Genomic DNA, 15,315 nt, shown 5'->3' on the forward strand with positions numbered 1-15,315 from the left:
CTCAGGGTCCTGGGATCGAGCCCCGCATTGGGCTCTCTGCTCAGCAGGGAGCCTGCTTCCTCCTCTCTCTCTGCCTGCCTCTCTGCCTGCTTGTGATCTCTCTCTGTCAAATAAATAAATAAAATCTTTAAAAAAAAAAAAAGAATATGAGGAAAGGCAGAGAAGTCTATAACAATTTAGATTCATAGTGTTTTGCTTATAAGCTTGACTATATTCATGTTAATGCAATCATTATTTCAAACTTAAAAAGGTATAGCCACAGGTTTTGATTAAAATCCTTTTTTCCCCCTCAAGCATATTTGTTAATAAGTACACTTGGAAGCCTAGCAACAATGGTTTCTTTGTAAAAGTATGTATATTTGAATATGCTACAAGACTATTATATAAAAAAAGGTACAAAATTAAGTCTTTATATAATTATATAGGATTAAATAATGAAAATATTTTTAATAGTTCCAAACTGATTTTTGTTATGCAGATTTCAATTGCAGGTTACTTAGTTTACATATAAACCTGAACACATATATGTAATCTAAATTTGATCTACCGTATTTTGTGGCTCTATGCCCTGATGAACTGTTACTGTATATTGTGTATTATTATTGAATATTGTATATAGAGAGAGTGGTTTTATTTACCTGTTTAGAATCCTGATTCTGTTTTCTGAAGAGACAGGCAATAGCAGAAAGATTTCTAAGAAAATATTGCCTCTCAGTCTATGAAGACACCGCCATCCATTGCAGAGGAAGTAGTGTTGACATCTAATAGAAACTCTAAAAATGCAATTGCCAAACAAGCAAATTCTAGAATCTTGAACTTAACTTTAAGGATTAACATAACCAGTCATTCTCATGTTTAAAAAAAAAAAAACTTATTCTTATAGCCACAGACATTTTTGGCTAATAATGGCCATTATTATGTGCTTATAATTATTTCTCTAAATAAAGTGCATTTATTCCTAGTCCCTCAGCATCTTAATAGGAATTTTTCAGTTTTTCAACTGAAACACTTGACAGTGACACTTGATATGTGGGAATCTCTATGTCCACCACCTAGATTCTACAATTAACATTTTGTCATATTTGCTTATCACATATCTATCTATCCTTCCAGGCCTCTATCAATCCATCAATTCATTGTTTTGGATGTATTTAAAAGTAACATGCAGAATTCAGTGCACTTTTTTGCTAAACATTACAGCATGCATATCATTACCAAGAGTTTAATATTTGCTTGCTCTTCTTAATTCTTTTTTACCATAGCAAAATATGTATACAATGGATTGTATATGTCATAAATACACAATGAGATGTGTTTTGTCAAATGTGTATAACTGTCTACCTTAAACCACTTTGTAGTTATAGAACCTTGGAAAGGTTCCTCATGGCCCCATACAGCCAATCTGCAGCTCCCTCCAGCCCTGAGACAATAATTTTTTTTTTTTTTTTTTACCATATGTTAGTTTTCCCTTTCTAGAAATCCATACGAATGGAATTCTAAATTATATACAGTGTAAGACTTCTTTCATTCTCTTTCCATGTTGTTGTGTGTATCACTATTTCTTTTTTAATTGCTGAGCTGAGTAGAATTCCATTATATGAATATGCCACATGTTGGTCAATCCCCTATTGACAGACACCAGACCCTTGTCCAGATTTGGGCTATTATGAAAAAAGCTGCAATGAATATTCATGTAAAAAATTTTTTGTGAGCATATGTATTCATTTCTCTTAAAGATTTAGGAGTAAAATTCCCAGAAGAGTTCTTGTCTCACATTTTCTCCAGCATGTGGTATAGCCAGTCTTTTAATTTTATCCATTCCATTGGGTGCATAAAGGTATTTTATAACATTTTAATCTGCATTGTCTTGATGACTACTGATGGAGTACAGTTTCTTGAGCATTTTGGCCATTTGTAAATTTTCCTTTGTGAATTGGTGAAATATATTTTATATTGAATTGGCTTTTATTATGAATTATAGGATTCTTTGTATATTCTGGTGATAAGGGCTTCATTATTATGCATTTACAGGTATTTTCTTACAGCCTGTAATTTGCTTACTTATTTCTTCTTTTAATAGGCAGAAATTTTAGATTTTTTAAAGTCTGTCTTTTCTGGTTATTGCTTTATGTATCTTGTTTATGAAACTTTTACTCAGAATTCACAAAGATTTTCTTTCATATTTTCTTCCAGAAGTTTCATAGTTTTGGGTGTTATTTTTATATCTCTGATTTATCTTTAATTTTTTCTTGTATGTATAATGAATGAAGTAAAATTGAAGTTTAGTTTTTTTCCTAGCAGGGTATCTGGCACTATTTGTTGAATAGGTTTTATACTAAGTCTTCAAAATTTTATGTATGTCTTTCAAATTTTTCTTAATTTTCAAGATAACATTGGATACTGTATGTCTTTTCTAATTTAATGTTTTAGACTTAGCTTATACATTTTTATTTTTAAAAATATCTAGTAGAATTATGATCAGGATCACATTGAATCCATACATCATTTGAGGAGAGCTGGATTCAGACAATGTTAAGTCTTCCAACTAATAAGCATGATAATTTAGTATATTTATTCATTTATTTAGGTCCTCAATTTTTTTTGCAATAGCAGTATTTTGTATTTTTAGTATAGAGATCATTTATGTCTATTGCTAAAATTATTCCTGAGAATGTTTACTATGTTTCTAATATTGTAAGTGAAATTGTTCATTTTTAGCTACATTTTCCATTTAATTTACATTTTCACATTGTTTGCTGCTAATATATAAAAATATAATTATTTGAAATATTTATCTAATGTCCTGAAAATTTGCTAAATTATTAGTTTTAGGATTTTCTTAAAATAGGATTTTCTGTATATATATCATCTGACCTTAGCATAATTTTACTTTTCTGTTTCATAAATTTATGCTTTCTTTCTACCTTTGTATTAATGTTTGGATTGCATAGGGCCGACCAAACAACGTTAAATAGAACTGGTCATCCTTGTCTTATTCCCTATATGAGGAAGAAAGAATTCAGTATTTCATTGGTAAATATGTCAGCTGGAGGTTTTTCTTAGATGTCTTTTGGCATTTGGAGACTCTATTTTCAACAATAAGCAATGCTCTGGACACCGACTGGGTGTCCTGTGATTGATTACATTCAATTCTGTCACTGTCTAACTAGAGATAGCATCAGATTCCTTAGGTTAAAACTTCAGTCTTTTTTTTTTTTTCTAAGATTTTATTTATTTGAGGGTTATGTGTCTGCCTTTGGCTTGGGTCCTGGTCACGGGGTCCTGGGATCAAGCCCCACGTATGGCTCTCGGCTTAGCAGGGAATCTGTCCTCCCTCTTCTCTATGCTGTCTTCCTCTGTGCTCTCTCTCTCTCTCAAGTAAATAAACGGCCTTTAAAAAAACAGTTGTATTTATTTGAAAGAGAGAGAGAACACAAGCTGGAGGAGGGGTAAAGAGAGAGAGAGAAGCAAACTTCCCACTCAGTGGGGAGGTCAGGATTGACCGGAGCCAAAGGCAGATACTTAACCCAGGCATTCCTAAGTGTTCAGTCTTTTAAGACTGGTTTCCGTTCCCCTTACAGATGCTATTACCTGTGCTTCTGACTGTCTCTAAATCACAGATTCCTATAACCCCCTCCTTGGATTTGATTAATTTGCTAAGGTGGCTCACAGAACTCAGAGAAACAATTTACTTAGTAGATGAGGGTTTATTACAAAAGGATGTAACTCAGGAATTGTCAAATGGAAAGGGATGCATAGGGCAAAGTATATGAGAACGGTACAGAGCTTCCATGCTTTCTGAGGCCCCCACTCTCCTGAATCTTCTTGTATTCACCAACCCAGAAGCTCTCTGAACCCTGTGCTTTTGTTTTTTTTAAGGAGGTTTCATTGCCTGGGCATGATTGATTAAATCATTGGTCATTAGCTATTAATTCAACTTCTAGTTCTTCTCTCCTCTCCAGAGATCAAAGGGTGGGACTGAATGCTCCAACCTTCTAGCCACGTGATTAGATCCACTGGTACCCAGCCTCCATACTTAGATGAGATCTAAAAGCCACCTCATTAATATAACAAGACACATTTTTTTTTCTTTTATCGTTTAGGAACTTCCAAGAGTTTTAGAAGCTCTGTGTCAGAAACAGACCAAGACCAAATACATACTTCTTACTATAAATCATAATACTACAGATATCTTTATCAGTTTGAAAATTTCCCTTATATTCTAAATGTGTTGTTAGTTTTCATCATGAATTGGTACTGAATTTTGTCAAATGCTTTCTCTTCATCTATTGAAACAATCATATTCTGGGGCACCTGGGTGGCTCAATGATTAAACGTCTGCCTTTAGCTCAGGTCATGATCCAGGAGTCCTGGGATCGAGCCCCGCATCAGGCTCCCTGCTCAATGGGAAGGCCTGCTTCTTCCTCTCCCACTCCCCCTCCTTGTGTTCCTTCTCTCACTATCTCTCTGTCAAATAAATAAATAAACTATTTTTTAAAAATAATATTTTCCCCCTTTACTCTGTTACTATACCACTATCCCTTTTACTCTCTCAAATTACAGCAGATAATTGTATGTATGTTTCTAGATTGGTTTTCTAAAATTTTAAGGAGTTCTATATCTATTTTCATGAAGGATATTGGTTTTTCATGTGTCTTCCAGTTTTACTATTGAGGCTGTGATTACCTCATAAAACTAAGAAATAATCGTATCTTTTCTATTTTCTGTGAGTGTGTATATATATTTTTTCAACCTAAATGTTTGGTTAAAACAGTAAAAACATTTAAGCCTGAGTCGTTTTTATGGGAAGGATTTTGTTTAAGGATTCAAGTACTTTTGTGGGTGCCTGGGTGGTTCAGTTGGTTAAGCATCTGACTCTTGATCTCAGCTCAGATCTTGATCTCAGGGTCATGAGTTCAAGCCCCACATTGGCTCCATGCTGAGTGTGGAGCCTAATTAAAAAAAAAGGGAGGGGGCACCTGGGTGGCTCAGTGGGTTAAGGCCTCTGCCTTCAGCTCAGGTCATGATCTCAGAGTCCTGGGATCTGCAGAGAGCCTGCTTCCTCCTTCTCTCTCTGCCTGCCTCTCTGCCTGCTTGTGATCTCTGTCTGTCAAATAAATAAATAAAATCTTTAAAAAACAAAAAAAAGGGGAGGGGGAGGGGGGACATCTGAGTGGCTCAACAGGTTGAATGTGGGATTCTTGATTTTAGTTTAGGTCATGATCTCTAGAACATGTAATAGGTTGGCTTTTACCTCAGCGTGGAGTCTGCTTGTCCCTCTCCTGCTTTCTCTACCCCTCCCCTGCCCCATGAGCACACACACCGGTTCTTCCTATCTCTAAAATGAAGGAATAAAATTAAAAAAAAAAAAATTCAAGTACTTTAACAGATGAAGGACTATTCATATTTTCTATTTTATCTTGTGTTAGTTTTTGTATATAATTTTTAAAGTATTTGCTCTTTTCTTCTGAACTGTTAAATGCATTGGCATAAAGCTCTCCTTCATATTACCTTATCCTTTTCATTCCTGTATGCTTGTAGTGGTATTGCTTCATTCCTTTCTGTTACTGGTAAATTTGTTTTCTCTTTTTTGTGTATGCTAGATAGAATTAGCTAGGAGGTTAGCAATTTTGTTGCTATTTTTAAAGAAAGACATTTTTAGCTTACGTAATGTCCTCTGTTGTTTTCTATTTTCTATTTCTTTGATTTCTGTAACTATCTGCAACATAGCCTTTCATCTACTTTGGCTTTATTTTCTCTTCTTTATTTTGCTCTTCTTTTTCTTCCTCTTAAGATAGAATCTTAACTCATTGATTATATATCTTTTTTTTTCCTTTCCAATGAAAGTGTTTAACACTGTAAATCTTTTCACTAATCACTGATTTATCTGCATTCCTTAAATTTTGATATATTTTTTATTTCTACACAGATTGAAATGTTTTCTAACTACTTTTAGACCCAAGTGTTAATAGAAGTAACATTTTCTTTTAATTCCCAAATATTTGACATTTTGCTGAGTATCTTGTAGTTATCTTTATGTCATTTTATCATGTTTGCATTATTTGTAGCATGCTTGTCAATAAACTTTAAAAGTTTAGTAATGTTATATATATATATATTTATAAATATAAAATAAAATTTAAATCACAATATTAAAAATATTACTTTCTGACCCATTTCAGCGGGTCACTGTGGAATTCCAGAGCTCATTGTGAATGGTCAAGTCATTGGAGAAAATTATGGATACAGAGACACAGTTGTTTATCAATGTAATCCTGGTTTTCGATTGATTGGTTCTTCAGTGAGAATATGTCAACAGGATCACAATTGGTCTGGTCAGCTCCCATCCTGTGTGCGTAAGTAAGCATGACAGAAGTAATTAGAAGGCTCTGGTCTCATATAATTACCGATATTTTTTTAGGTAAGATACACATATATGAAACCATCCATAAAGCCAAGAAAGTTTTAGGATGCCTGTTACTATTTATGTTTTAGCATAAGGACAAGAAATTAAGTTCAGCTATACTAGTATTTAATATGAATATATGATATTTATAAATGCATATTCTTATATAGAAGGTATATTTTTAACAAATTTTAACTAACAAGGATTTGATTTTCTGAGATCACTGTGCAGCAGCATCAATATTATCATGATGTGATATTATGAAACTTTTTATAGTGAAAATACTTGGGATAATTTTTTCCTAATAATTATGATGCTATAGCTGTCACATCAAAATCAGATCCTGATGGAGTGTAATTAGTGGGGAAAAAACTTGTAAGACATGATATGAAGAACTACTGTTCTCATTTCAGTTCCATTACTGATTATATGAGCTAATGTAGGTCATTTAATCTCTCTAGTCTTTAATTCCCTTATATATAAAGTGAATGGTTAAAGGTATTTATAATTATCTTTCCTTTTTTAAAAGATTTTTTATTTATTTATTTGACAGAGAAAGAAAGATCACAAGTAGCCAGAGAGGCAGGCAGAGGGGCAGGGGGAAGCAGGCTTCTCGCTATGCAGAAAGCCTGGTGCTGGGCTCAATCCCAGGACCCCGAGATCATGACCTGAGCCTGAGCTGAAGGCAGAGGTTTAACCCACTGAGCCACCCAGGCGCCTCTATAATTACCTTTCCTTTTAGCTTCAAAATCCTTATTATTTTTAAAGGCATGAAGATTACACATCTGATGTAATTATATTTTTTCATAGAAGTTTATATGAAATATTTAAGATTTATTTAAAATTTTGTTTTATAGCACTCTTTTCACTATTTTTTTAAGTTTTTAAAAAGATTTTATTTATTTGTCAGAGGGGTGCAGAGAGAGAGCAGAAGCAGGGGGAGCAGCAGGAAGAGGGAGAAGCAGGCTTCCTCCCTGAGCCAGCAGACTGATGTGGGACTTGATCCCAGGACCCTGAGATTGTGACCCTGCCCAAGCCTAAGGCAGAGGCTTAACCATCTGAGCCACGCAGGCGTCCCTCTTTTCACTATTTTATTTATTTTTATTTTTTTTTAAGATTTTATTTATTTATTTGACAGAGAGAGATCACAAGTAGATGGAGAGGAAGGCAGAGAGAGAGAGAGGGAAGCAGGATCTCTGCCGAGCAGAGAACCCGATGCGGGACTCGATCCCAGGACCCTGAGATCATGACCTGAGCCGAAGGCAGCGGCTTAACCCACTGAGCCACCCAGGCGCCCCTCTTTTCACTATTTTAAAATATATACAAAAATGTATAACAATATGTAATTTGGAAATTGTTTCAATAATATCTCTCACTGGTTCAACAAATATCTATCTGACCTTTTAAGTGAATTTCCTTATTAACTCTCACATGAAAAATAAGTGGACTGTAAAATAAAAGTTTTTTGTTATTATATTTTAAATATTGCTGCTGTACTTTGTGGTTTCTGTGTATGACATAGATTTGCCCATTGTGCATCTAATTTGACTGTAATAGCACAAAAATAAGAATAGAGTTGAATATTGATATCCAAAGCTTTTACTTATTTATTTAATTTACTTATACTTTTACAAATTCTTTTATTTTGCTCAATCCACTGAATCTCCACCAACACACAGTGTTTAATATCACAATCTATCTTATTTTGGACCAGGAAGGCAATTATTAATGTATTCCTCATTTTATCTTTCTCCCGATCATTTCCATCCACAATTACTGACATTTATATTAAAATTGGTGTTAGAAAATGAGAATAAACACTGTAAATAAGCTGTAATTATAGCATCATATGATCACACTATAGAGATTCTGGAGGCTTCAGATAAATAATGCATGGGACTTTTAGCATGGATTTGCAGGAAATACTTCATTTAGTCTGTGACTAATTACATCCATATTTATAGATTCCATTGTCACATTTTTATTCAAACGACACATATTTATTGAAATTCTAGTTTCACGGGAAATATTTCCAGGTGTTGAAATTTAATAGAATAATAGACCATAGAGTTAATAATTAATATTGCTTTTCTAAGGGGGGGTGTGTGTGCACACACCCATGTATGCGTGTGCACATGTGCCTGCACACAGACTGATGATTTAAAGACAGCACATGATGCTTGGGTCTGTCCTAGATTTTTTCCCCTTTCATTTATATTCAGGCATAGCCAACTAATACCACTGTTTTTCTTGTTGAATAATTGAGACTATAAAAGAAAATTGGTCCTTGGGGTAAAACTGGTTTCTTTATTGATAATTTTAACAAGAATAAGATGCAGTTAGATTTCCAAGTGAGTAGGTTGACATTAATAATACAGTTGAAAAAAATAATTGCTCTTGGGTCATTTCAGAAGTACTAAAAATGACTGTGGTTTTTCGCTATGCCCAATTATGAAGCACTATTACTGGAGTTGCTCTGATTAATAGAGTGAGATGATGCAGTGAAACTGTTCACAGAAATACAGAGTGTTTGGGAAAAGCCTAGCACTAAATACAATCTAGAATAGAACTACACCCCTAAAAACATTTAAATAATTTATCTAACTGATACATTATTTCTAAACAAAATTGTGCTAAATTACTGAATTTCAATTATGAAGAAAATAAACCAGTACTATTGACAGGTTTACAGAGTGTTAATAATGGTATCTCAGAATAGTAAGGAGAATGCTCCTACATCATGCATTATTTTTATTGTTTATAATATATAGCCACATTAACTTTTCAAGCACACTTTGCTTGACAGTGTACTCTTCATAAAAATTACTTGTATAAATAACATTAAACTATTTCAAAATTAAATACAACACACTGCCTTTATGGACCTTCAATTCTTAAACTTGACTAGAAAAGGGAAATAGGTTCAGTTTCATTCCTTTCTGCTCTAACTAGTGACATGAACTTGTCATTCCCAGATTTCTTCGAATTTCAGTATTTGTCTGGAAAAAAAAAATGAAACAAAATAAATGAAGAGAGGGAATAAAAATGTCCCATGAAACTTTAAACACCTCTGCACCACTTGCTTGAAATGATCACAATTATAAATATGTGTCTCTTTACTAAAATAATATTTCTATTCTATTAGACTATTTTGGCATTCTAAATTGCTCCCTTCCAAGAGTAAAATTACTTTAAATATATTTTCACATAGAAGTGGTCTTCTTTCAATGTTGTTTGAAATGATTAAACATAACTCTCATGTGATAACGGATAACCAAATATTCTGCTTTGTGCTTCTCCTCTCCCCCACCCATTGCTAATAGCGGTTAGCTGTGGTCACCCTGGTAGTCCAATTTATGGAAGAACAAGTGGCAATGGATTCAACTTTAATGATGTGGTGACATTCTCTTGCAATATTGGGTATGTTATGCAAGGGCCAACAAAGGCACAATGCCAGGCCAACAGACAGTGGAGCCATCCTCCACCAGTGTGCAAAGGTAAATGTCTAATTATATTCCCGTTAAGGGCATGGTAATAATGGCTCTTCGTAAACATAGATGACAATATTTGAAATAATTTGGGCAGAATAATAGAATGTTTTCAGCTAATAAATAAAAGGATTTAATATTGATGTCCTCTCATTAGCTAGGCTTTCCTTTTTCCTTAATTTTTATCTTATGTTCTTAAAAGTTAAAATTAACAGGTTTTATATTTTGGGTGGGGCGCTTTAAAAAATTTTTAGTCAACATCCAGGTCAATATTGGTCTCTGGAGTAGAATTCAGTGATTCATCACTTACATACAACACCCAGTGCTCATCACAACAAATACCCCCTTTAATACCCATCACCCATCTAGCCCTTCCCCTACTGACCTCTCTCTGTCAACCCTCAGTCTGTTCTCTATTCTTAAGGGTCTCTTATGGTTTGTTTCCTTCTCTCCTTTTCTTTCCCCTACCCAGATATTCATGTGTTTTGCTTCTTAAATTCCACACACGAATGAGATAATATGGTATTTGTCTTTCTCTGACTTACTTCACACAGTGTAACACACTCTAGCTCTATCCTTGTTGTTGCAAATGACAAGATTTCATTTTTTGGTGACTGGGTAATATTCCATCTCTCTCACACACACACACACACACACACACACACACACACACACACACGCACTCTTATCTTCTTTATCCATTCATCAGTTCTTGGACATTTGGGCTCTCTCCATAGGTTGGCTTGCTTTTAATTCTGCTGTAAACATCGGAGTGCATGTATCCCTTCAAATCTATATTTTTGTATCCTTTGAATAAATACCTAGTAGTGCAACTGCTGGATCGTAGGGTAGTTCTATTTTCAACTTTCTGAGGAACTTCCATACTGTTCTCCAGAGTGGCTGCACCACTTTGCATCCCAACCAACAGTACAAGAGGGTTCTCCTTTCTCTGCATGCTCACCTACACCTGTTGTTTCTTATGTTAATTTAAACCATTCTGATAGGTGTGAAATGATATCTCTCTCTCTTCATGGTTTTTATTATTTTCCTGATGATGAGTGATGTTGAGCATCTGGTCATGTGTCTGTAAGCCTTCTGCATGTCTTTTTTGGAGAAGTGTCCATTCATATCTTCTGCCCATTTCTTAACTGGATTATTTATTTTTTGGATATTGAGTTTGATAATTTCTTTATAGATTTTGAATACTAACCCATTATCAGATGTCATTTGCAAATATTTTCTCCCAAATAGTAGACTGCCTTTTAGTTTTGTTGATTGTTTCCTTCACTGTGCAGAAGTTTTTCATCTTGATGAAGTCCCAATACATTATTTTTGCTTCTTTCCCTTGCCTCTGGCAATGTGTCTAATAAGGAGTTACCAAGTTTTATTTTAACTGCTTAGCTTTATTATCTTGTACCTATTTTATTGCTGCATATAAAAAGTCATTTTTATATGCAGCAATTGTGGCTTACTTTATAATTTTTTGAAAGATTTTATTTATTTATTTGACAGACAGAGATCACAAGCAGGCAGAGAGGCAGGCAGAGAGAGAGAGGGGGAAGCAGGCTCCCTGCTGAGCAGAGAGCCCGATGCAGGGCTTAATCTGAAGACCCTGAGACCATTTAAGCAGAGGCTTAAACTACTGAACCACCCAGGCATCCTGGTTTACTTTATAATTAATGGAACTTACCTTTGACATTTATTTTTTCATATTTTTGGAGAGACTGAGTCCTCATGTACTGTGATGCCAACACTGGGGTTTTCTTTATTGTTTTTTCTATAGAAACAAATTAAAGAGATTTTTGCTGTTTTCCCATTTGCAAAGAGGTATGATGTATTTTACATTGTCTGATAAAATACAACCAAATTACATTTTTAAAAATATTTTATTTATTTGACAGAGATCACAAGTAGGCAGAGAGGCAGGCAGAGAGAGAGAGGGGAAAGCAGGCTCCCCACTGAGCAGACAGCCTGATGTGGGGCTTGATCTCAGGACCCTGGGATCATGACCTGAGCCGAAGGCAGAGGCTTTAATCCACTGAGCCACCCAGGCATCCCGATTTTTCTACATTTTTTATGGTTTATAGCTTAAGGTATCATTAAGGTATTAAGTAGAATACTTATGGAGTTACTATTGTTCAAGAATTCTTACAGAAATATTTTCCTTTTTTTCTGTTTTCAACCACATGGATTTCACTTCATTATCTATGTAGCCCGTGCATTAATTTTATTCCTGGAATCTTTGGTTTATTTGATTAAATTTACCTTTGAAACTCCATTTCTAATGGAAATCTATGTAGGTCTATATATATTATTCCAAACATAACTTTGAATATTTGTCATTTGTTTAGTGGTGAACTGCTCTGACCCTGGAATTCCTGCCAATTCCAAAAGAGAAAGTAAAATAGAACATGGAAATTTCACCTATGGCACTGTGGTATTCTACGACTGTAATCCAGGATATTTCTTATTTGGATCTTCGGTTTTAATATGTCAACCAAATGGACAGTGGGATAAACCTTTACCAGAATGTATCAGTAAGTAGATAATGTGAATTCTTCCTTGACAAAATGCCATGGAAGCCACATGGATATTTATTGTCTTATAAACTATCTAGAGCTATATATTAGAAGGATCTTATTTATAATTATTACTTTAATTTAATTTTTGATTTTATTGTTTCATTTTTTGAAACTATAGTCCCCTATATTCTGCCAATTCAATGCCTGAATGCTATTTTTTATTAATATTACTGTGATTCTTTGATTTTGAGCTTTGATAAAGCAGATAGACTATGGAAAGCAACATCTGTTATGTTCTATGATATTACCATCCCAGAAGAGGCAGTTACATTTTGATTTTCTTTTGTACTAATATTTTAAATTTCATTTAAGGCAATATTAGTCTTAATGTAAACATCTACCAGGGCTTTAGAATATTTAAGGATTTAGACAAATGTGTGACTTAAATCTTACGGATTTAAACATTTATCATATTACAGACACATAGACGTATAAATGCAGTAAGTGTTGATACACATCATCTTTCAAGTCAGTGAACATTTGTGTGCATTTTGTCATATGCTGTGTTGGAATTGTAGAATATAAATAAGATAAATTATAGCAGATATGCATAAAGTTAACATGTATAGTAAGGAAATAATTATGTGAGAACATAGAGAACTGAACATGAATTTGAAATATTCAGTTAGTTATTTAGTCTCAACTATAGCTATGTCTCAAAAAGGTGATAAATCATGACAAGAAAGAATAACTTCATAGACTGAAGGAGTAGTGTGTCAAGAAATCATTGTGCAAGTAATTTTGGGTTTTACTAAGTTTCTAAATTATAAAATCATTTCATGATGATTTTTTAGTTAAAGATACTTTATGTTTACATATTTTTAAAAATATTACAACATCATTCATGCACTAATGAAGAAGCAAAACTTCATGCACTGTTCATTAAATTTCAGCTTCTGTAGCAAATAATTCAATTGTTGATCTTTTGCTTAAAGATCATTTTGTTTAAAATGTATTTCACTTCTTTTTGTAGACAGTCTGGTCTCATAGTTGACTATTTCACTTACTTGACTTCGTGTGGCTATAGCATTCAAGTTAAAAATCTTTCTTAAGACACGTAAACATGTACTTCTTGTACATGTAAACATGAACTTCTTCAGATTTTCTTAGCTCTCATACTTTTTGCCTTTATGTCCCATAACATCTCTGGTAGTGTGCAAAGTACTCAAGGGTTTTATTAAGTTTATATTCCTTTATTTAAAATTCTGGAGTCGTATTGCACTCAATATTTTTCCAAGTTATAACTAAAAGACAGTACACAGTTACCAAGCTACCTCTAGGTTATAAAGAAAATTTGACAATGTATTGATATCTGATTCTGCTATACTTTGTAGTGTTTTAGGTAACAAGCCACTGAGTACTTTCTTTGTACAGCATGATTTATTCTTTATGGGCTGGGAAAGGAATTATTCTAGACTGCATTATTAGATTGTGTGTCACATATCCATCTTCATTCCCTTTCCTTTACCTTCAAAATTCTTCCTTTTTAATTTCTGTATGGGCTCATTTTAAATCTTATAAGCATTGTAGGTCCTTATTTAGATTGTCCACATTACTCCTCTCTCTAACTTGCATATCCTTGTCAGGCACATGCATACTTTAAACCCATGCACATATGCATATAAACACACACTCACCACCCCCACATGTAACAGACTTATACTCACTCATTTATGCTTGCTTACAGTGTTCCCGCTAAACACTGGTGAGAGGGTTAACAGGATTGTTCATGTAACTGTAACTTCCATTTTATTTTTTAAAAGCCAGCTTTCACATGGGTTTTTGACTTCTGGGGGCTAGGTATATTTGAGCAGATAGTTTACTTCCTATTTATTTTATAAAACATGGTGCAGGTTGTTCGATAGGAGATATAAAAAAATTTTATATTCAATAATTATGTATTGTAGTGATTGACTGTGGACACCCTGGCCTTCCTCCTAATGCAGTCCTGTCTGGTGAGAAGTATACCTTTGGGTCCACTGTTCACTATTCCTGCACAGGAAAGCGCACCCTTCTAGGCCAGTCATCAAGGACTTGCCAATTAAATGGCCATTGGAGTGGATCACAACCTCATTGTTCAGGTACCTCTTAGAAAATTGGACAATGTGTGTTGGAGGGTACACTATTAGTATTATTATTACTAGGAATATATACACAAAATAATAAAAAGAGATAAAGTAATACTTTTTTTAAAAAATCTCATGAGAGAGGCTATAACATAGTTTATACATTTGTTGGAACACTTCTTAAGGCAATATAAATTGAGAGCACAAATTAATACTCATCTTGTAGATGATAAATTACAGGTATATGTTTTGAGCTGTGTTGTCGCTAATGTAAATAATTAACTGATTTTAGGATGCTACTGTGTATATTGTGCTTTTGCCCATTAAAATGAACTGTTCTGTTTTAGTAGATACAAAACCTTATTTCAAGATTTTTGGTTAGAGTTCAGTTCTATTAAACTTTCTACACAATCAGTTAATTAAGAGAATACTTTTAAAATAAAGCCCTAGGGGCGCCTGGGTGGCTCAGGGGGTTAAGCCGCTGCCCGCTGCCTTCGGCTCTGGTCATGATCTCGGAGTCCTGGGATCGAGCCCCAAATCAGGCTCTCTGCTCTCTCGGGGAGCCTGCTTCCTCCTCTCTCTCTGCCTGCTTGTGATCTCTCTGTCAAAAAAAAAAAAAAAAAAAAAAACTTAAAAAAAATAAAATAAAATAAAGCCCTAAATGTTTTTATAAATTAAACTGAGTCAAGTTTTATGAAAGATATTTACCTATCACTTCTGAGTTTCTATAACCCCAATAGAATTATCATATAATAAATGAATATTGAGCTTAT

The 15,315-nt window shown here is 34.0% G+C and overlaps 1 protein-coding gene across 5 annotated transcripts in view; it reads left to right on the forward strand.

Annotated features, from left to right (window-relative positions):
• Window positions 1-15,315, forward strand: part of CSMD3 (CUB and Sushi multiple domains 3) — a 1,255,873-nt gene that overhangs the window by 1,186,318 nt on the left and 54,240 nt on the right. For all 5 annotated transcript variants that reach the window (XM_047727675.1, XM_047727671.1, XM_047727673.1 and 2 more), the window contains 4 exons: window positions 6,183-6,356; window positions 9,730-9,903; window positions 12,246-12,431; window positions 14,384-14,557. In XM_047727675.1, the coding sequence (XP_047583631.1) occupies window positions 6,183-6,356; window positions 9,730-9,903; window positions 12,246-12,431; window positions 14,384-14,557 (708 nt within the window). The remainder of the gene's footprint in view (window positions 1-6,182; window positions 6,357-9,729; window positions 9,904-12,245; window positions 12,432-14,383; window positions 14,558-15,315) is intronic.

This window comes from Lutra lutra, chromosome 4, assembly GCF_902655055.1.
Source record: "Lutra lutra chromosome 4, mLutLut1.2, whole genome shotgun sequence".
In the NCBI taxonomy this organism is placed as follows: Eukaryota; Metazoa; Chordata; class Mammalia; order Carnivora; family Mustelidae; genus Lutra; species Lutra lutra.